We start from the raw sequence: 23,483 nt of genomic DNA on the forward strand, positions 1-23,483 counted from the left end.
TATATGAAGATAACGCGGCATGTGTTGCTCAAACGAAGGAAGGATATATCAAAAGCGATAGAACCAAACATATACCTCCGAAGTTCTTCTCATACACTCAAGAGCTCGAGAAGAATAAAGAGATCGAAGTAAGATATGTTCGATCATGCGACAATGCAGCCGACCTCTTCACAAAATCACTGCCTACCTCGGTATTCAGAAAACACATCCATAACATTGGAATGCGTCATCAGAAGGATCTATGACTGCTTATTCGAGGGGAAGCTTACGTGGTTGTACTCTTTTTACCTTACTATGGTTTTTCCCATTGGGTTTTACGAGAAAGGTTTTTAACGAGGCAACAAAGACGTTAAGCGAGAGCGGATAATGACACCGGCCCCCAAGAGGGAGTGTTATGAAAGTCAAAAAAGGAGCAGCCGATTATGTTGAAAATATAAAAGATGTGGGGCCCGTTGTCACTATTTGCACAGTAAATTTATGTTTATATATACGAGTGAAAACGCTCAATTGTAAACACACCACAAAACATATTTTCTCTCCTTTTATAAGTATTCTCTCTCTAGCATATTATCTCATATCAGAGTTATCCCTTTCTTTGCGGATATAAAATTTCACTCTTATTTAAATTCCTGCGATACAATAAAAGTCATTCGAGTTCCTCTACGTTCTGACATCATTAACATGACGCCTTTAAATAAATTGACAGCATTGCATCAATAGACTTGAGAGTTGTCTAATCGCTTTACCGTGTAACTAGAGTTAAACCATCAAAATGCTTAGAGATTAGATGGTCACAATCTATCTATTGTATTCTTTTACCATCAAATTGAAACAATGTATAGGAGTTTCAGGATAGGAGATTTTCAACTGAAAGTTTCGTGTACTTGATTCCTCAGCTTTGCAACTATGATTTTATAAAACTTTCTCGCTGCCTCACACGACTTATGCGAAAGGTTAATACTCGAAGTAGATCACGAAGACGATCAAGAAGACCATTAAAATGATCTTTCAGAGCTAATGCTGAATTGGACATGTTCATCAAGAAAGCCTTGTCTATCGAATTTACAACTGAGAAGTCCAAGGTTCAACAAGCTTTCGATTGGTTCGAGAGACACGACTTAAATATAACATAAATTTAAGTTAGAACATAAGAGCTCACCCACACTCCATTCCCAAATCAGTTCACCACTAAACCAACAACGCGCCTACATATGACGATGCAGCTGATAAGATAATCATTTCAAAATTTACTACAACTTAATATTGTGACGATATTAATGATTCATACAAAACAACATTATGGTTCTCAAATTATCATGAGAGACAGTCACAGACATAAAACCCAAAACATATTCATTACAAAAGAAATCAACCACTCTAGGAAAAATTTGTAAACTTGTTCAAACATAACATCTTTCAAGAATCCTCAAATCCAACTGACTACAGAACTTATACGAACTAGTGACCGTAAGCACTTCATTAACCCACTCTATCTTACCCCAAACCTCATTTTCATGGCACTTCTCTACGACAATTTTCGCGCAGCAAATTTTGCTTTCTAACTTTCCATTATATTCCTCAAACCTGGGAACCCACATAACTAAAAGTTTCTCACTGTGGTTACATATAGTAAGCACACACCCCTCTGCGAAACTATATGTACTATCCGTACTAAAGAATTCCAAATCCGAGCCCTTGACTTTTGTCCACATGTTCGTATTGCAAATCTTAATCACACACCTAGCTGCATTTGCATACCTGAATCTCTTGGGCTTTTTCACAACTTCCCAAGTACCTTTGTTCCGGTCATAGGCATATTGTTTCTTAGCAACTGGGTAAATTTTTCCTCTAAACATGTCGATCATAAACCAATCGCTGCGAAACTCAGTAGCTCCATGGCTCAGCAGGGGACTCCAAGTCTGAGTCTTTATGTCCAATACTTCCATCCAATTAATTGTCATCTTTCCGGCACTTTTCCAATACATATATTTTCCCATGGATTAAATAAGCAGACGCACCCGACGTGCCACCGACATGCTAGGGCCATCACGCCACGTGTGACTCTTACAATCAAGGATACTGACAAGTGAAGAGGGTGGTCCGTTGGAGGGTCCACCGATTAAGTATATATCCGAACCAACAAACACGGTGGAAGAATAGCCTACTGTTACCAGTAAATGTAAAAACAGAGATCCAATGAATCAAAAAGTGTATTTATTGAATCAAACGATCAAGTGTTTACAACCAAGAGAAAGTTTCACATGAAATTTCTCAGCTCCTACACTATGATCAACTCAAACACTCGATATCTTTTCCATAACAAACTTATCCTTAAATAGAAATGTAAAAGAGAGTACAGCTCAGCACATTTCGCCAAAAGATCCGTTTGGCAGTCACGTGCAGTTGTTCCCTCAGGTGGTTATTTGCAGATAAGATTATACCCATCTAGATGAATGCCACCTCATCTTCTAGAAGCTTGGCGTCTCACTCTTTAGTCAGCTACAGCCTTACCTTTGTCTCTGCGACGGTAGTGGAACAGAATAGGAGGATGCCTTGCCTCATACGTATCATTACCGCCCCCATTAAAACTGACCTTGTCCTCAAGGTCAAGGTGTGGAAATTGTCTTGCAATCTTGTCTGCTTCCTCCCAAGTGCAATCAGCCACTGGCAACCCCACCCATTTAATTAGCACTTCCTTCTGACTTGACTTAGTGTTAATGCGACCCTCACGGACCTCCTCTGGTTGTGCTTCCATGACCCCATCAACCGTGAGTTGTGGTGGAATAGAGACCGGCGCAATACTCTCTCCTATGGCGGCCTTCAGCTGTGATACATGGAAGGTATGATGGATACGAGCCTCCGGGGGTAAAAGCAGTTGGTATGCCACGGGCCCTACCTTTGCAGCTATTTCATAGGGTCCATAGAACCTAGCAGCCAGCTTCTCGTTGGCTCGATGCGCGAGTGTCTGCTGACGATATGGACACAGCTTGAGAAACACCTTATCTCCAACCTTAAATGCAATGTCCCTTCGGTGTTTGTCAACTCGTCCCTTCATAATTTGTTGCTCTTTGTGCAAGTGTTGTCTGATCAAGGCCAGTTGATCATCGCGAGCTATCAACCTTTTCTCCAAATCAGCGTTTGCAGTAGAGCCAGTTTCATATGCCATCAACTCTGGTGGTTCTCTCCCATACACTGCTTTAAATGGTGACATTAAGATCGCTGAATGGTATGAAGTGTTGTAACTGTATTCTGCCCAAGCTAAATAATGTGCCCAAGTGCGAGGCTTCTCGCTAGCGTAGCACCTCAAATAGGTCTCCAGCTCACGGTTAGTAACTTCTGTCTGTCCATCAGACTGTGGGTGGTAGGCGGTGCTAAAGCATAGCTTAGTCCCCGACAGACGAAACAGTTCCTTCCAAAAAAAACCCGTAAAAACTTTATCTCTATCCGACACAATGGTCTTAGGGAACCCATGTAACCTGACGATCTCGTGAATGAACAGCACCGCTACATCGACCGCTGTGAATGGGTGCTCCATCCCCAAGAAGTGAGCGTACTTTGAGAAGCGATCAACTACCACCAGCACCACGTTGTGGCCCTCTGACTTAGGCAACCCTTCTATAAAGTCCATCAACAAGTCTTCCCACAGTTAAGTGGAATTGGCAGTGGTTGCAGCAAGCCACCGGGGGCTAACGTGGAGTATTTTTTACGCTGACAGACCTGACAAGCCGCTACGTAACGCCTTATATCAGTCATCATCCCTTTCCAATAAAATATTTCTCCTATACGCTTCTGTGTTTTCAACACACCGCTGTGCCCCCCTGTTTACCGTCGTGGAACTCTTGTAAAATCAACCCCACCATGCTTGCTTCTTTAGGTATAACCAACTTCCCATGGCGTAGAAGCCTTCCTCGGACCAGAGTGAAATCAGGATTTGCGGTGCTTCCATCTTTCAAATCTTGAATTATCTGCCCCAACTCCTGATCATTCTCCACTGCTCTGCTAATATCCTCCATTTGAAGTGCTACTGGCACCGACAGAGCGAATGCCTCAGGTCCAAACGCTTTCCGAGACAGAGCATCGGCTGCCTTGTTCTCCAAGCCAGGCTTATACTGGATCTCAAAGTCGAACCCCAACAATTTAGTGAGCCACCGCTGATATTCCACGTTAATCTCCCTTTGCTCCAGTAGGAATTTAGGGCTCTTTTGGTCAGTACGGACCAGGAACCGTCGTCTTAGAAGGTAGTGGCGCCATTTTTGAATGGCAAAGACAATGGCCATCAACTCCCTTTCGTAGACGGACTTCATTCGTTGGCGATCAGTGAGAGCTTGGCTGAAGTAAGCCAGAGGCCTCTGGTTCTGCGTGAGCACTGCTCCTAGCCCGAACCCCGAAGCATCTGACTCGACAACGAATAGCTCGTTGAAGTCAGGTAACGCTAACACAGGCACTGTTGTCATAGCGCTCTTGAGCTGTCGGAATGCTGTTGCAGCTACTGCCCCCCACGCAAACTGATCCTTCTTGAGTAACGTCGTCAGGGGTCGCGCTATATCCCTATAGCCTTGCACGAACTTACGGTAGTAGCATGTCAAGCCTAAGAACCCTCGCAGATCTTTGACATTTCTTGGCTCTTTCCAATCTTTCATGGCTTGTATCTTTCCCTCATCCGCAGCCACTCCTTCTGCTGAAATGATGTGGCCTAGATACTCCACAGAGGAGCTACCAAACTCGCATTTGTTCTTGTTAGCGTAGAGCTTGTGTTGTTGTAACACCTCCAGCACCAACCTGGCGTGCTCCTCGTGTTCCTCCAACGTCTTACTATACACGAGGATGTCGTCAAAGAAGACCAACACGAATTTTCGCAGGTAACTCCGAAAGACATCGTCATCAGTGACTGAAAAGTTGCTGGTGCGTTGGACATACCGAAGGGTATTACCAAGAACTCGTAGTGCCCGTCGTGTGTGCGAAATGCCGTCTTCGGAACATCACTTGCCTTCACCAAAATTTGATGATACCATGCCTTTAAATTCAGTTTAGAAAAGACCACTGCTCCCTGCAACTCATCGAGCAATTGGTCGATCATTGGGATTGGGTAGCAATCTGCAACTGTGGCTTTGTTCAACGCTCGGTAGTCGACACAAAACCTCCAACTTCCGTCTTTCTTCCTCACTAACAAGACTGGGCTCCAGAACGGGCTGCTGCTCCCCTGTATGATGCCTGCGGTTAGCATTGTGGCCACTTGCTTCTCAATCTCCTCTTTCTGTACCTGCGGGTACCGAAATGGCTGCACGCTCACCGGCTGGGCATCTGGCTTGAGCACAATGGCGTGTTCCTTTCCTCTCGATGGGGGTAACTCCTTTGGCTCCTCGAACACCAGAGCGTATGTGTTTAATAGGGTAGTCAACTGCGGTGCAAGGGTCCCCTTCACCACCGGCTTTTCCACTTGCAACCCGTAGTATTCTACCAACATCACCTCCCCTTCTCTCTCCATTGTCTTCCTCATTGCCTTTGCTGATATTTGTGAGCAACAAAGGCTCGGGTCTCCTGTCAACTTGTATTTGGTGTTACCTAGCTTGAACTTGAGTACTTGTAACTTCCAATTGACCTTTGTATCTCCCAATGTCTCCAACCATTGGATGCCTAGGATCACATCTACGCTCCCCAACTCTATTGGCAGAAAGCTTGAAGTGATTGCGCACCCCTGTAGCTCCAACCTCACATCTGGACACGACCCTGCTCCTCGTATCGTGATCCCTCCCGCCGTAAAGACGTTGTACGCCTTGGCGCTATCGATGGGTAGGTTCAGCTTCTTCATCACTTCCGTTGAGACGAAGTTGTGGGTCGCACCACTGTCGATTAACACCACCACTTCCTCGCCATGAATAGTGCCCATGAAATTGATGGTTTTTGACGAGGAAATGCCCATCATCGAGCTGATTGAGATCTCTGCTACCTCTCCTTCTTCCTCCACTGTTGCCTCCTCTAACTCGACAGAACATTCGGAGATGTAAATCTCTGTTCCTTCTTCCAACAACATCAGGACCAACAGCTCTGGTCGTGCACACCGGTGATTGTATTTGTACTTCTCGTCGCAACGGAAATAGAGCCCTTCTGCTTTCCATTTGGCGACCTCCTCCGGAGTGAGATGCCGGAACGGCGGCTTCAGCCTGTTGTGTGGCTTTTGGCCTCCGCCGTTGGGTGACTTCGTTGTGTTCGTATTGGGCTTGGGCCTGTTCTGCCCTCCTCCCATTCCTCCTTGATGGTTACTTTTAGGCCCTTGGGCCTGAAATCACCCACTGCTATTACGGCCCAACTTGCCTTCGGCCCCATCTCCTTTCTCCGGCGAGTCCCCCTCTCCTTTCTCCGACGATTCCCCCTCTCCGGACCACTCGTCGACCAGCTCCGCCACATTCATTATCTTCTCCAATCCTCGAGGTTCCATTAACTTCACCCCCGCCCGGATCTTTGGCTGCAACCCATTCTGAAACGCTATCACCAACACCGAATCAGGAATTTCGGGTGCGTTTGATGCAAGTGCGATGAACTCCTTCCGGAACTTCTTCACAGAACTTGTCTGTCTCAAACTGAGCAGCCTCTCGCCGGCGCTCGAATCGCGGACCGTCGAGAACTGCTTCAGTATCCGGCTCTTTATTTGTTCCCAACACTCAAACGGGTTTCGGTTTCTTTCCCACCGATACCATGATAGTGCTTCACCGGTGAAACACAGCCTCACCGCCCTCATCTTGTCTTCTACTGTAAAGTCCCTGATCTCGAAGTATTGATCTATCCGCAACACCCAACTTTCCGCTTCTGTGCCGTCGAACAAAGGTATCTCCATTCGACGAGACAGCGAGAAGTTTTTGTCCTCCGGAACCCTCCACGGCGGCTTCTGGGCCGTGAACGAGTCACCCTCCAACCTTGACTCGCCCATAAACCTCGCTTCACCGGCGTATCTAGGTCCTCCCTCGACACTCTTCCCCGATCCTTCTCCTTGATAGACCGGAGCGTTGAAAACACCCGCTGGATGAGAGATCAAACCAGAGGAGAGCGGCCCTTCTTCCCGCCGATCCTTCTCCTTGGTTTGTTCTGTGACTTCTGTCAGTCCAAGACGGATCTTTCCAAACTCGTCGGTCATCTGCTTCATCTCCATCATCAGGTTCTCCATACACCTCTCCAACGACGAGATATTACCCACCTCCTTCTCGATCGCGTCGATCCGCTCGTCCACACGATCAGCGAGCTCGGTGATCTTCTGATCGTTCTTCTTAGCTGGCGCCATGCTTGATCTCAGGTAACAACCGTGCTCTGATACCAAGTTTGTTACGAGTAAATGTAAAAACAGAGATCCAATGAATCAAAAAGAGTATTTATTGAATCAAACGATCAAGTGTTTACAACCAAGAGAAAGTTTCACAGGAGATTTCTCAACTCCTACACTATGATCGACTCAAACACTCGATATCTTTTCCATAACAAACTTATCCTTAAATAGAAATGTAAGAGCATCTCCAATGTAAAATACCATTTTTTCCTCCAAAATGGAGTAAAAGTGAAAATGGAGTAAAATTGCTCCAATCTTACTCCATTTCCCACTCTATAATGGAGTGATGAACAAAAAAAAAATAGATTACTCCATTTATGGAGTAAACTTCATTATGGAGTGAGATATGGGGTTGGGTTGGAGCATTCTTTACTCCATAATCACTTTTATTCCATTTTAGAGAAAAAAATGGAGTAGGGATGGAGTAAAAGAGAGTACAGCTCAGCACATTTCGCCAAAAGATCTGTTTGGCAGTCACGTGCAGTTGTTCCCTCAGGTGGTTATTTGCAGATAAGATTATTCCCTTCTAGATGAATGCCACCTCATCTTCTAGAAGCTTGGCGTCTCACTCTTTAGTCAGCTACAGCTTTACCTTTGTCTCTATGACGGTAGTGGAACAGAATAGGAGGATGCCTTGCCTCATACGTATCACCTACGTGATGAGGTTTGGGACAAGAGGGATCCGGAACCAACGAATAGTCGTCAAGAATATCATTGTCGTGAGTTAGGGTTTCATCAGCAGATTTCATCCAAAGAGTGAACCATTGAGGAGATGGGATATTGGGATATTGGGAGAGTCTTCAAAGCAGAAATAGAGACATGGTTGTGTGGTTACGATGCGAGACCGCCTTGCGTAGAGCTCGGGAGAAGAGAGGCTAGAGAGGAATCTCTTGGAGACCAGAGAGAGATTATGGTAACTCCACTTAGAGAGACGTGCAAGAATGTTCTCTGTGATTTCATCTGGGAGTGATGAGAACGATAGTGGTGGAGCCTTAGTCTTCATCTTCTTCTTCTTGTGTTTCTGCTTTGGTTTAGCTTCTTTGGGGATCATGGTCGGCCGCATTTGGAGTCGAAGATAGTGGTGGAGGAAGAGTTCCGACTTCTGAATTAATTAGGTCTAGAGGGTTAACAAGCTACTCCCTTGGCTTTTCTTGATATCAAAATAACACATGTGATTGTGTACAAATAAAATAGCAAAATTTTTAGAAAGAAAACACATCATTTAAAAAATATATATATATAAACTGACACCGAATAAGGGGAATTTTATTAAGGAAACAAGTCTCAAAATCGTCGTAGCACAACTAAACCGAGTAAGAAAATATTATTTTGATTCTAATTTGCGATCACGTCTTGTAGCGTTTCATAAACTTTCTCGTTGCATCACAAGACCCTACTCAAGGTTAGGTTAATACTCGAAGTAGATCATGAGAACCGTCAAGAAGACCATGAAAGTGATTTACATGATGAGCTATCGCCGAATTGGGACGGACATGTTCATCGAGAAAGCCTTATCTTAGATTAAACTGAGGACTGAGCTAGGAGTCCAAGGTTCAACATGCTTCCGAATGGTTCGAGAGACCCGACTGTGTGAAAATTGAGTTAGGACATAAAGAGTCCATGCATCCATACTCCTTTCTCAATTAATCAATTCACCACTCGACCATACGCGTAGTTGCAACAATAATTTTGAACTATCAATGTTGATATAAGATAAATTTTTAAAAATCATTTCAACTTAATATTGTGAAAATAATGATTCATATAAAATACAAGTTAAATAACATTATAGATCTCAAACTATTATCATGCATGAGAGACAGAACAAATACCATCTTTCAAGAATCCTCAAATCAAATCCAACTGACTACACAACTCAAGAACTTATACGAACTGGTGACAGTAAGCACTTCATTAACCCACTCCACTCTACCCCAAACCCCATTTCTACTCCCTTCTAACGCGATTTTTGCGCACCAAATTCTGCTTTCTGATTTTCCGTTGTTTTCCTCAAACCTGGGAGACCACATGACTAAAAGTTTCCCACCGTGGTTACGTATACTAAGCACACACTCCCCTGAAAACGTATATCTTCTATGCGTACGCAACAGTTCCAAATCCCAGCCCTCGACTCTTACCCACCCTCTCCTATTGTAACTAAACCGTACGAGAGAACCATCGCTTGTATACCTATATATAACATTCTTAATCACATACCAATCTGCTGCAAGTATACATTTGAATATCAAAGCGTGCGTTTTCACAACTTCCCACGTATCTTTGTTCCGGTCATAAACATAGTTCTTACTACCAATTACGTAAATCTTTCCTCTAAACAGTTTGATTATAAACCAGCCGCTGCGAAACTCAGTAGCTCCATGGCTCAGCAAGGGACTCCAAGTCTGTGTCTTTATGTCCAATACTTCCATCCAGTTGTCATCGTCCTTCCTGCATCTTTCCATTACATATATTTTCCCATGAATATAATAAGCAGACGCACCCGCACGTGGCACAGACATGCTAGGACCATCACGCCACGTGTGACTCCGACAATCAAGGATACGGACAAGGGAAGACGGCGGTCCTTTGGAGGGTCCACCGATTAAATATATTTCCGAACCAACAACTATGGTAGGAGAATAGTCTACTTAATGAGTATGGGGACTAGACGGTACCGGAACCAACGAATAGTCTCCAAGAATATCATAGTCGTTCATCCGAAGACTAAACCATTTAGGAGATGAGATATTGGGAGAGTCTTCTAAGCAGAAATAGAGGCATGGTTCGATGGTTTTGATGCGAGACCGCGTTGAGTAGAGCTCGGGAGAAGAGAGGATAGAGAGGAATCTCTTGGAGACCAGAGAGAGATTAGGGTAATTCCAGTTTGAGATACGTGCAAGAATGTTCTCTACGAGTTCATCTGGTAGTGACGAGAACGATAGTGGTTGAGCCTTGGTCTTATTGCCTTTCTGCTTTGGTCTAGATTCTTTGGGGATCATGGTCGACTGAATTTGGCGTGGAAGCAATTGGTGGAGGAAGAATTCTGAATTATAGGTCTAGAGGGTTAACAAACTACATTACATGTCCTTCCGTTTGTCTTAATCTTTTATCAATAGCAAAATAACACACGTGTAAAATAAAAAATAGCAAATTTATTTTTTTAAGGAAAAATACACATAATTTAACTTATTTTTTTAGAAAACTAACACCTTACAAAAAAGAAAATTTAATAAAGGAAAAACCAAAAAAAAAATGTTATAGGCTCGTATGTAGCACACCTAAACCGAGTAAAAAGGTTATGTAATCTACTTCATTCGTTTCGTAATTTATAATTTATTTTTCTGTATAATATATAATGAAAGTTTTTAACTAAAATAATTAAATTAATCATAAAATGTAAATATAATTGATTGAACAGTTTTATCTGAAATGAACATAAAAATATTGATTTTATATTTTGAAACATAAAATATTGTCAAAAACATCATACATTATGGCAAAAATTATAAAATATGAATGCTTCAGTCCAGAAATGAATAATATTGGATTAATTATATGATAATTCCACTACAAGAAAACGTGTCCATAACAACGAACATTTACGACGAAAATATTTCCTCGTAAATTTACATGGTGTTTACAACGCAGTTACGACGAATCCAACTTTCGTCGTAAACGCCATGTAAATTTACGACGAATAGTTTTCGTCGTAAAATCCATGTAAGTTTACGACGAATGTACGTAGAATGAGAAATACGTCGTAATCATTACATCGACATTACAACGAAACATGTTACCGTTATATTTAGGTGAAAACGTGTATTCAATGTGTTTTAGCTTACCTAATTTCGTCGTAAAGTCGTTGTAAATATTATGTTAAAACCATGTAAAATCGATGTAAAATATTCCTTGTAAAATCGTTGTTATATTTCAACTACCCAACTCGAAAATTTCTCTATATATATGTCATTTCCCACAACTCTCTTCCTCACAACACACAAACGGGAGAAAAAAAATCCAAAAAAAAAATCAGAAAAAAAAAGATTTCAAAAAAAAATCTAAGAAAAAAATGGCCGGTGGCGGTAGTATTTACGAGTTACGGAGTTGGATGTATTTGCACAAAGATTCCGACGGGAGGGTGACGAACGCATTTCTGAGCGGGCTAGAGACATTCATGCACCAGGCGGGCTGTACACCGATCACACAGGAAAGCGGTAAGATGTTCTGCCCCTGTCGAAAATGCAAGAATTCAAAATTTGCACGTAGTGAAACTGTATGGAAGCATTTAGTAAACAGAGGATTTACACCACAGTACTACATTTGGTATCAACATGGAGAGGGTTATGGGGGAAATGAAGCTAGTAGTAGTAATAATAATTTTGAGGATGATCATCATAGTGAAGAACCGAATCATTTGCATAATGAATATAATTATCATCAAGATCATGAGCAGATGGTAGATCATGATAGGGTTCAAGATATGATTAGTGATGCATTTTTAGAAACAACTACAACAATAGCTGATGGAACTGGAAATGTAGAAGAACCTAATTTGGATGCAAAAAGGTTTTATGAAATGCTAGATGCTGCAAATCAACCAATCTACACTGGTTGTAGAGAAGGTCTCTCTAAATTGTCTCTAGAAGCTAGGATGATGAATATTAAAACGGATCATAATTTACCTGAGAATTGCATGGATGCATAGGCGGAGTTGTTTAAAGAGTATTTGCCAGAAGACAACGTGTCTGCTGAATCTTATTATGAGATTAAGAAATTGGTTTATAGTCTTGGGTTGCCTTCGGAGATGATTGATGTTTGCATCGACAACTGCATGATCTACTGGAAAGAAGATGACAAGTTAGAAGAGTGTCGATTCTGCAAAAAACCACGATTCAAACCGCAAGGCCGTGGGAGGAATAGGGTACCGTACCAAAGGATGTGGTACCTACCAATTACAGACAGATTGAAAAGATTATATCAATCTGAGAGGACTGCTGCATCGATGAGGTGGCATGCGGAACATGTCCAGAGAGATGGTGAGGTTGCACATCCATCAGACGCAAGAGCGTGGAAACATTTCAACAAGGTACACGCAGATTTTGCTACAAATATTCGGAATGTCTATCTTGGGTTATGCACCGATGGATTTAGTCCATTTGGAATGTCTGGTAGACAATATTCTTTGTGGCCAGTCATTCTTACGCCGTACAATTTACCGCCGGATATGTGCATGGAACAAGAATTTCTATTTTTGACCATATTAATCCCTGGGCCGAAGCATCCAAAACAATCTCTTGATGTTTTTCTTCAACCGTTGATAGAAGAGCTAAAGCAATTGTGGTCAGAAGGGGTGAGGACGTACGATTGTTCCTTGAAAAACAATTTTACGATACGAGCAGTTCTGCTGTGGACGATAAGTGATTTCCCTGCTTATGGGATGTTGTCTGGCTAGACAACACATGGAAGATTATCTTGTCCATATTGTCTTGGATCGACGGATGCTTTTCAACTGAAGAATGGTAGGAAGAGTTGTTGGTTTGACCGTCATCGTCGCTTTCTTCCACTTGCCCATCCGTACAGAAGAAATAAGACATTGTTTCGGCACAAAAAAATTGTCAGAGACGGTCCTCCTCCATATCTCACCGGCCAGCAGATCGAAGAAGACATTGATTATTACGGAGCTCAGGAAACAGTTAAAGTTGGAGGAAATTGGCATGTTCCTGGAAATATGCCTGATGGATATGGTGTGTCTCACAATTGGCATACGAATAGTATATTTTGGGAGCTACCCTATTGGAAGGATCTTCTCTTACGCCACAATCTGGATGTCATGCATATTGAGAAGAAATTCTCAAATAACCCTTTTTCAATCTTTGTCACAAAAATAGTTCTCAAAAAATAAAATGACCAAAATATCTTTTTTTTTTGAAAATTTTAATTTTAATTTTTTATTTTTTAAGATTTAAATTTATCTCCAAAATCCAACTCTTAACTCTAAACCCTAAGTCTTAGATTAGTAACTTAATCCCTAAAGGTATAAATGCATATTTACCTTTCAATAAAACTTATTTTGTTCATTTTTTTGTCTATTTTTGTGAAAATAAATTAAAAAGAGAAAATTTGCCGGATATTCATAAGAACTAATAAAATAAAGAATATAGTCATACTACAGTATGGCCACACAGAAGAGACAGGTTTGGTCCAAAATTGCCGAAAATAACCTTCCAAGCGCGTGTACGTGGAAAGCAGACGGAAGGAAAAACCCATGTGCTTAATTGCGTTGTACCATAACTAAACATAGAATAGTCTGTCACTTCTATAACCTAATTACTAACTTAATAAATTCAAACCATCGGCATTTTCTGACCATAGTGTTGGTGTGCCTCATGTTAGTTTATGCTACACAATATATATTATATGTAACAGTATGGGCAGATGAGGAACAAAAATACAATAAGACAAGTATGGTTCATGCAATGGAGGATGGCCGCACAATCAAACAAACATATGGTAGCTAAGTTCGAGCTGTAGAAACTTGAGTATGTGTTGGGAGAAAGTTAACCAGATCCAAATGGAACCACACATATATCTGATGCAAATAAGGGTAATGAGAATTGGTGAATCAAATGTATACGAGCAGTGTAAGCAACTAACTATATTAACGTGCATGGCTACAAAACATGAGATAAAATTGTGAATTTACGTGGTCCAAACAATCAGACTGTAGTGTTGTGGGAAACCATTTTCTCTGTTTTATACCAACTCGAGGTCGGAAAACTATACTATATGGCATATAATGTGGTCATATAGCTAACCAAGCGAGGAGATATTTTTGTAGAGGTTGTGAGTAAATTGCCAAAATAAGAGGCATGAGTTACATGGGAACGTGGCATCACCGACGGAGGGACCATATATATACGCATGTCCTTGTATGGAAAAAGGCTGGCATGCGACTATACTATATTCAATATAGTATGGTAACACCATATTTGGGTGTATTTGTCCAAACAAGCTGACAGATACTGTACTACATTAGTTATGTAATAGTCTCAGCATTTACATTATGTTGTACGTATAAAACCATCAAGCTTTCGTAATGGCGAAAGATAAATAAATACGTTGCGCTAAATTAAAATGAAGATACAACCCAAAATAATACAAGAAATTCGAAGTACATAGAATTCCAAAGTGCACGCTTAAAAAAAGTTAAGAAAATGCGATAAGTTCCAAATCTCAACGGAAGAAAGTTAAACAGAAGGGAAATCATCAAATGGATTATTACGGGAGTTTGTGTTGGTTAAATGTGGAGAAGGCTTCAGTTACATATGTCCTAACTGCAGTTTCAAATTCCTCTTCCGTTAGGGTCACACACTGATTCATACACTATGTGCCATTGAGTTCAATGAGAAAAAAGCGTTGCAACACACGATAAACCTGCGAAATAGAATCATTGTAAGTTAAACATACAAACCAAATTGGTTACAATTTCAACTATTCTATATGGCATATAATATGTTTATGTTCAATTATATATATTTATATACTAAACATGGGTACTATACTATCAAAGTCGCTCAGATAGTACATTCATATTACAACATATATAACTTGCTCTCACAAATACGAACCCAGAAAGTCATGTGGGAAAACTAATGAAGACAACACAGAAACATCCATGGAGAAACCCATGGCGAAGGAGACAACTACGAGAAGTCCTAACTAACCTTGTAAAATTAAAATTGTCTTGCAAATTACCTTTATTGGTCGGCCATCGGTATACACATAAACCTGGATCTGCAAATAATAAACAGTGTTAATGATGTTAATACACAGCAAGATGGGTTCGGAACAGAGGATAAGACTGATTATGCTCATTAATCAAACCGGACTTACTTTGGTTTGCTTAGACACTGACGGCGGTGGTGGAAGCAAAAACTGGTGGAGATGATGGCAAAAATGTTGGAAGCGCTGATGGCGTAGAAGAATGAAATAATTGACAACATCGATTGTGGTGATGTTATAAACAAAGGTGTTAAAGCGGAAGAAAGTAAAATAATCGGAATCGGAGATGGAGTAGAAAAAATTATAAACATAGAGAAAAAAGAAAAAAATATATGGTGCGTGTGGTATAAAGGGTAAAAAAACAATTAATACAGAAAATACACAGAATATTATAGCCAAACAGTTCTTATGTTCATAAACTTAATTTCATCCATTGTTATGTATATGTATCCCAATTTCCCTAAAAAAAACTATCTAGTGGAATTTCTCTTAATTATATCTTCAAATAGTTTGAATTGCAATTTATTTTGGTAAATGCAATTTTTGCATCGAGTGGTGATCGGACCGTTAAATGAAAACAAAAAAAGCAGAGCACTATGGTCTGTAATCTGTTTGTACTCTTTGCACTGGAATCCGTTTACCAACATGCTTTTTACACACTATTTTCGTTTTAATTATATTTTAATTCATTATTACTAGAAAAAAAGAGTTCCTTGTCGGAAGCCGTAAATCTACAACAGTCAAACAGAGAGAAGAGAGAGAGAGGGCAAACATGCTAGCTTAGTTCACGGAATCGAGACGTTTCTATGAACCCAATTTTATATTCTCAGCTGGAATCCGAACTCTGATAGAGAAAGCACGACGAACACTTTATACAGAGCAGCACCTCTTTCTCTCTGTGCTCCCTACTTAAGACCAACAAGTGTTCTTGAGAGTGTGAGCTGTTACATTTTCTGAGCACAAGTGATAAGAAGAAGAACACTTCACTCAAGTAGCAAACATTGAGAGATTTGCGCCTCAGAACGAAAATGGGTGAAAGACTGAAGCTAATCCTCTGGATTTGTCTCTCCATACTTGCCTTTCTCGGTATCTCTTCAATCATTACCTCTTTTGGGTCTGCATTTACATCTGATTCTCTCTTCTGGGTCACATTTTTTCGACTTCTCGATCTCAAAGTTCGATGCTTTTCTTTGTTCTACGTTGATCTCTGTTCTTGTCTGAAAAATCTCGAATCTGTTACGTTTGAACTACTTTAGATGTCGGCAACCGACATTTTAGATTGTCTTTTTTTTTTTTAATTGTTGTAGATTCTGGTGCGTCAAGCAAGATAGGAATCTGTTACGGACGTAACGCAGACAACCTCCCAAGTCCTAACAAAGTATCAGACCTAATCCAACACCTCAACATCAAGTTCGTCCGAATCTACGACGCCAACATAGACGTTCTCAAAGCTTTCGCAAACACAGGCATCGAGCTCATGATCGGCGTCCCCAACGCCGACTTACTCGCATTCGCTCAGTTCCAATCCAACGTCGACACGTGGCTCCACAACAACATCCTTCCGTACTACCCAACCACCAAGATCACATCCATCTCCGTCGGTCTCGAAGTAACAGAAGCTCCAGATAACGCCACCGGTCTACTCCTACCCGCCATGCGCAACATCCACACCGCTCTTAAAAAATCCGGTTTGGACAAAAAGATCAAGATCTCGAGCTCGCACTCACTCGCTATCTTGTCACGCTCCTTCCCACCTTCCTCAGCTACCTTCAGCAAGAAGCATTCACCGTTCTTGAAACCGATGCTTGAGTTCTTGGTTGAGAACGAGTCTCCCTTTATGATCGACTTGTATCCCTACTACGCTTATAGAGACTCTTCCGAGAAGGTTCAGCTTGAGTACGCTTTGTTCGAGTCGTCTTCTCAGGTTGTTGACCCTGCTACTGGTTTGCTCTACTCCAACATGTTTGATGCTCAGCTTGATGCTATCTACTTCGCCTTGACGGCTATGAACTTCAAGACCGTTAAGGTTATGGTTACTGAGTCAGGGTGGCCGAGTAGAGGCTCGCCTAAGGAGACGGCTGCTACTCCTGATAATGCACTGGCTTACGATACTAATCTCATACGCCATGTGGTTGGCGATCCAGGTACTCCTGCTAAGCCTGGGGAGGAGATAGACGTGTACTTGTTCTCGTTGTTTAACGAGAACAGGAAGCCTGGGATAGAGTCTGAGAGGAACTGGGGGATGTTCTACGCGAATGGAACGAGTGTTTACGCGTTAGACTTCACCGGGGAGAGCACTGTCCCTGTCTCTCCATCGAATTCAAGTGCAACGAGTCCAGGTCCGAGTTCAAGTCCTGGTAACTCAACTGTGATCATTGGAGGAGGAGGAGGAACTAGGAAATGGTGTGTTGCTTCAACGCAAGCTTCAGTGACGGAGCTGCAGACTGCATTGGACTGGGCTTGCGGTCCTGGGAGTGTTGATTGTTCTGCTGTTCAACCAAACCAGCCTTGCTTTGAGCCAGACACCGTTCTCTCACATGCGTCCTATGCGTTCAATACGTATTACCAGCAGAGCGGAGCGAACAGCTCAGATTGCAGCTTTGGAGGAGTCAGTGTTGAAGTTGACAAGGACCCTAGTAAGTGTTTTGGATTCATACATCTATAGAGTAAATGTGAAGCCATTGTAGTCTCACTTGAGTTTTCATGCAATTTCAGGCTATGGTAACTGTCTGTACATGATTGCTCCATCTACTGATGGGTGAGTTCTCTCTCTCTCTGCCTCAATCTTGTAATTAATATAGAAGCTGATGTAGTTGTTACTTGCGCAGAATGAACAGAACAATGGCGGGTAATATCACAGGAAACATAACTGCCATTGATTCACCCATGGCTTCACCTTCTTCAAGCAGTGAAGGATACAGACAAATGGTGGTTTCAGTTGCAGTCTCTGTTTTGTTGCCTTGCTTTGTAGTTAGTTTGAGTCTTTGGTGACCGCATGCATTCTTTCCTTATTGTCTGTTAAGTTTTGAGGTGAGTTAAACCGTTATTTAACACAACTTTTGTACCAGTGGTTTCTTGGAAAGACTACCTTGGTGATGTAGTATCTGTTTGGTTCAAATGAAATCAGTTCAAATCACAGACTAATAGAACCTGAGCCTGATCACAGCCACTTTACAAACTCGAATCGTATACCAAACAGAATGTTATTTCATTATTCAAACTGAAAACCAGAGATACATTAAGAAATACAAACACAAGAGAAAGCCATCATAAGATGAAGTAGAGACTCGAAACAAAACACAAATGTGATTGTTTCTTAGATCATTTCAAGAGTATAGTTTAGGTTTGTTTGATGCACAACAACAATCAAAATCATAATACAGGGCAGCAGAAGAGTGTTTCTTTAGTAAAGAAGAACCTTGAATTCAAATTGGTTTGAAGCACTTGTTGTGAGTGAACTTAGAGATCAGACTCGATAAGGTAATCGCCGAGCCTCTCCACAACCAAGTTGCATTGACCTCCAGTCATGGGCTCATCGTAGATGCCAAAGACAAAGGCTTGATTGGTCTTCTTGATAGTGACTCCACCAGGTCCCTACAAAAGATGATCATAACATGAAACTCCGATATCATGAAAAGGGTCTTGTTTGTTATATCGAAAGATGTTACCTTTTTGCCTCGGATGACAGCTCCTCCTTCACCTTGGACAACCATGTACTTCTCTCCGCCAAGGAATAGCCCTGTTGGGGCAAGGTGTCCAGGTTCCTCAAAGTCTTTCTTGATTCCCTCTATCTCAGCAGGCTTCAACTAAAAACATAACCCAAGAACACCAAAAAAGCAATGAGCTTTCAACTGACTAAGCAATGATCAAGAACACCAGATCCTTTGCATGGTTTTTACTATATACTAATCAAAGTCAAAATCATTCAAAGTTGGATCCTTTTTCATCTGATCAAGTAAAAATTTTGATTCCCATCATTATGAGTCAAAAGCAGATCCAAGTCATCAGATCCGATCACGGACCAAAACAAAGACGATCCAAGCAGGTGGATTAAGTTAATTCAAAAAGAAGATCGGATAATGAACCTGAGGGAAGTTGGTGCTTTGGGCCCAGACACTGCCGTCTTGGCCGAGGATGGCGGCGGATGTGAGGTGGTTGCCTTCCACATCGCACATGAGATGGTCATCGACGTATGATTGCCACGACATCTTCTTCTTTTTCTTCTTCTCCGGCGGCTTAGATTGTTTTCTTCTCTGTTTTCTCTTCTTCTGAGCTTTTGTTCGTGGACTCAATGAAAGCTTCAACTTGGATTAAATAACACGATTTTAGGCATCCCATAAAATCCTCTTAAATAAAATAAAAATAAATCAATTTTTTTAATTTATTCTGAATTCAAAATACTAAAATTATTTAATGAAATGTTTATAAAATTAAATTCAGAATTTTCTATATTTTTCTCCCATCTTTGTAAGCTATCTCCCTTTTAATTCATTGTCTAAAATTTGATTTATAATGGAAAATGCTTTATATGTAACATCAAATCTCGTTTATTAGACTTTACATTATTAATAAAGTTTTTTTTTCCAAGAAAGTGAAAAGCATATAATTTCTCGCATGTTCATGTCATACACAATGATAAAGACATATTTCATATGTAACCAAGAACACAATTATTTGATCAAATGTCTAGTGATATTTTTTTTTTTTGAGCAACATGTCTAGTGATATATGTGAAAATGTTCGAGATTGTTTTCTAAAAGGAATCACGGCTTGAATTTCTTTTTGCTGTTGAAAAAGAATGATTATGAATTAATTTTACGTAAATAAATAATACTGGATTTTAATTCATAAAACCATAGCGAATATGTCAAAGTATGGACATCATCATTGGTTAAAGGGTGGATATGCTCTTGTATTGTATGCCATACACAATAATATTCCATTATTTATGTCCATCCTTTACAATTTAATATTCTCATTTCCATAAGTCAATAGATTTTTATCAAGATCACTTTTATTTTTTTTACAAACAAAGAAATAATCTCTTAAAAATTCAATTGATAATTTGAGATTCTTAAGACATTTAGTGTTGTGTATGAGAAGAAAGAATAGCAGAACAATTTCGTTTATATGTCAATAATACAATCTATTTCCATTGTAAAAAGAAAGAAAATCAGATAAAAAGTTCTCTCTCTTCTCTCTTAAAAATCTTTCAGAGAGAGAGAACTTGAATCGTCGCCGGCTTCATTCCGGTTTCGTCTTCTTCTCTATTACCGGTTCTTATCCGGTTTTGACTCCCGTAGTTCGGGCTTCTGACTCTGGTAAGAGGTGGTTCTCAAAACACCTTCTTAGCCGGCTTTCTTCTCGCTTCATCGTCCGTCTATGATGGTGATGGTGAGTTTGGTTCCGGTTCTCCGGTTCCTTTGTTTTACTTTTTGATCACCGCTTCCTAGTTGTATCTGCGGCGATTGACTCTCGATAAGAAGATCAGACTGTTTCCTCTTCTCCTTGGATAGGGTCGCTTCATCTTCGAGCTCTTCTACATCTTTAAAGATGTCTGTTTCTCGTGTTCAGGTGAGTCCGATTATTCAGATCGATTGAAGACAATCGATTCATCTATCTTTTGAAGCGTTGGTTTTTTGGTTCTCAATCGGCTTGAAAGTTCTTCGCTACGGTGCTCGTTCTGAGCTTACTCCCCTCGTCGTGTTGACGGCTTCGTCTTCCGGTGGTCGGAGCTCCGGCGAGGATCTTTTCCCGGCGATTAAGGTGATGACCTTCAAAGCACGTGTCCCCATCAGCTCTGCGTCTATACACGTGTCTCGCCTATCATTGACGTGTCGTTTTCCTCTGTGAAGGCTGCTATGCCTTGGTTTTTTGGGCTCTTGTCTAGGTCTCGTTTATTTCCTTAGCTTTGTTTGGGCCTTCTTGTTCTGGGCTTCACCTTATAATTATTTGTGTTGTTGGACTTCTGTCCATGTTTAATATTTATAAGATGAAAAAAAAAAAAAAAAAAAATCAGATTCCACATCTCGATGAGCTGTTAGAACAAAATAAAGACAGGTGGGATGGGAATGATTTGCCGACAATAACCTTTTAATTTTTTTGTCAACTTAACCTTTTAATTATTTTCAGTTTGGTGTTGCATTATGAAACTTTGTACTACCTCTTAATTGATTTCACAAGTTTTTAAAAAAACCTTTTAATTATTTTTGTTTTCCAATACTATATAAGAAGGTTTTGTTTGCAAAAAAAAAAAAAAGAAGAAGAAGAAGAGGATTTCTTTATAACTACGTATTTTGTATTTGTTCAAATATTTATAACTGTTGAACCGATCAACAAAACTCAAAGCTAGAACCATGACGCAATGTCAACGGCATAGAATAGACAGCATATGTTATTATTTTTTATATTTTATGACTGGGCCGGGGCCGTTTCAGGGCCGTAGATCGATAGCAAAAGAATGATGATGCGTTTTTGTATCGAAAAGAAATCTCAGCCACGATCTATAAATATACACACATGTAAAATTAGTTGTTAGATTCACTTATCTTAGTTGATCAAAAAAAAAAAATTCACTTATCCTCTTTTTTTTTTTTTTTTTTTTAATAATAAATAATATATTATAATTTTCATCCCAGAAGGCCATCGGACAACAGCATTTTCCGATTCACCGGAGAAACATGAACCCTAGGTTATAAGTGACTTGACTAAGCAAAATACACAGATTACATAACAAACAGGAATTTAGGTTGAGGGAAAGAAGACTGAGAGAGCATACTCCCTCCTCCGTTGACACTGCAGCCACCAAATCCAGATTCTGACGACTTCTCATGACTGGGGTGTCGAGGCCCGCCAGATCCACCGCCAGTCACTATCAACGGAGCCACCCACGAAGCGTCCCGCGGCCACAAACGCCGCTTTCAGATGAAGAACGGCTCCAAAAACCCTAATTGCCACTTTCTGTAACCGCTTCGCCGCCTCACAGGTCCGAGAAGTTCCGTGCTCCTCCGCTCTTGTCGACGAGGAAAGGAAGAAAAGCGAGCCGGCGAAATTCAGGACAAAAGGGAACCCCCATCCCATTTGTGAGATCCACCGACACCGCAGAAACAAACCCTCCCCTCGGAGCCTAACCCCAGCCCCGATGACTGACACGCGGTTCCGGTTGGGTCACCGTCGTCCTCAAACAGCGTACGCCAACCTTTCACCGACGAGTCACCAGAGCGGCGGAGTTTTTAGGGGCTTCTGCTACAGAGAGCCCACCCGAGTCGCCGAGAGAGAGAGGAGCACCTCCTAGTAGACCGGATCTTACTTAATCCGTTTCGTAGAGCAAATTTCGATGGGGGAGAGGTCACGGTGAGCACCGACGGAGACGCCGGAGATTCGCGTAACCTCCGCCTCTTACAGACGCGTTTTGGAAATTAGAGAGAAAATAAACAGTAGCGCGTGAGGCTCAACTGCCACTCAAAAGCCACCACTTATCTTCTCAACATCACAAGAAAAGAATATTCTTTTACAGTTCAGTTACAAAATCTTTCTAAAGGATAAATATCCTCTCAATTTATTAATTAAAAAAATAAACATAGTAGATGCATCAAATATTCAACCGTTACGAACTCATTTCATTAGCGTTAGTTAACGAAAGTGATACAAATGTATTTATTAACATCACTTCTAATAAAACGAGACTAAAAATTGATGATGACATCACTTGTTATAGTTGATGTAAAACTGGATGATTGGCATTACTCTATTAAAATAGAGTCATTAAAAATATCGACTACAAATAAGTCATACTAGGCCCAATCTAATAACTAACATAATCCCTATTAAATGACATTTACATATCATAGTATATATCTCTATTAAAAACGTTACTAACTTGATAATAAAACAATCCAACCAATTGTTCTACCTGTATGAAATCATCACTGTATGTAAAGCAATGGTCATGCTCTGTTTTATCGACTCTATTAAAATAGAGTCATTAAAAATATCGACTACAAATAAGTCATACTAGGACCAATCTAATAACTAACATAATCCCTATTAAATGACATTTACATATCATAGTATATATCCCTATTAAAAACGTTACTAACTTGATAATAAAACAATCCAACCAATTGTTCTACCTGTATGAAATCATCACTGTATGTAAAGCAATGGTCATGCTCTGTTTTATCGACTCTATTAAAATAGAGTCATTAAAAATATCGACTACAAATAAGTCATACTAGGACCAATCTAATAACTAACATAATCCCTATTAAATGACATTTACATATCATAGTATATATCCCTATTAAAAACGTTACTAACTTGATAATAAAACAATCCAACCAATTGTTCTACCTGTATGAAATCATCACTGTATGTAAAGCAATGG

General features: G+C 40.6%; 2 protein-coding genes and 2 pseudogenes across 2 annotated transcripts; 1 reads left to right on the forward strand and 3 right to left on the reverse strand.

Annotated features, from left to right (window-relative positions):
• Window positions 1-1,400: 1,400 nt before the first annotated feature.
• LOC106329791 lies at window positions 1,401-8,366 on the reverse strand (annotated as a pseudogene).
• Window positions 8,367-9,168: 802 nt separating this feature from the next.
• On the reverse strand, window positions 9,169-10,314 carry LOC106329800 (annotated as a pseudogene).
• Window positions 10,315-15,805: 5,491 nt separating this feature from the next.
• On the forward strand, window positions 15,806-18,460 carry LOC106308773 (glucan endo-1,3-beta-glucosidase 12). Its single transcript, XM_013745899.1, has 4 exons — window positions 15,806-16,183; window positions 16,405-17,733; window positions 17,813-17,855; window positions 17,926-18,460. The coding sequence occupies exons 1-4, from the start codon at window positions 16,126-16,128 to the stop codon at window positions 18,086-18,088; spliced, it is 1,593 nt and encodes a 530-aa protein (XP_013601353.1). The 5' UTR covers window positions 15,806-16,125; the 3' UTR covers window positions 18,089-18,460.
• On the reverse strand, window positions 18,285-19,589 carry LOC106308783 (profilin-1; the record flags this gene model as incomplete). The annotated part of the gene is given in 3 exon segments (XM_013745908.1): window positions 18,285-18,691; window positions 18,766-18,903; window positions 19,183-19,589. Coding segments are annotated over 3 exon segments (396 nt in total). The 3' UTR covers window positions 18,285-18,556.
• Between the last annotated feature and the right edge of the window lie 3,894 nt (window positions 19,590-23,483).

Source organism: Brassica oleracea, chromosome C1, assembly GCF_000695525.1.
Source record: "Brassica oleracea var. oleracea cultivar TO1000 chromosome C1, BOL, whole genome shotgun sequence".
Lineage (NCBI taxonomy): Eukaryota > Viridiplantae > Streptophyta > Magnoliopsida > Brassicales > Brassicaceae > Brassica > Brassica oleracea.

Coding starts and splice junctions, on each gene's coding strand:
- LOC106308773 (XM_013745899.1), top strand. CDS start 16,126: ATGGGTGAAAGACTGAAGCTAATCCTCTGGATTTGTCTCTCCATACTT. Junction 17,734..17,812: donor TGAAGTTGACAAGGACCCTA/GTAAGTGTTTTG, acceptor ATGCAATTTCAG/GCTATGGTAACTGTCTGTAC. Junction 17,856..17,925: donor ATTGCTCCATCTACTGATGG/GTGAGTTCTCTC, acceptor TTACTTGCGCAG/AATGAACAGAACAATGGCGG.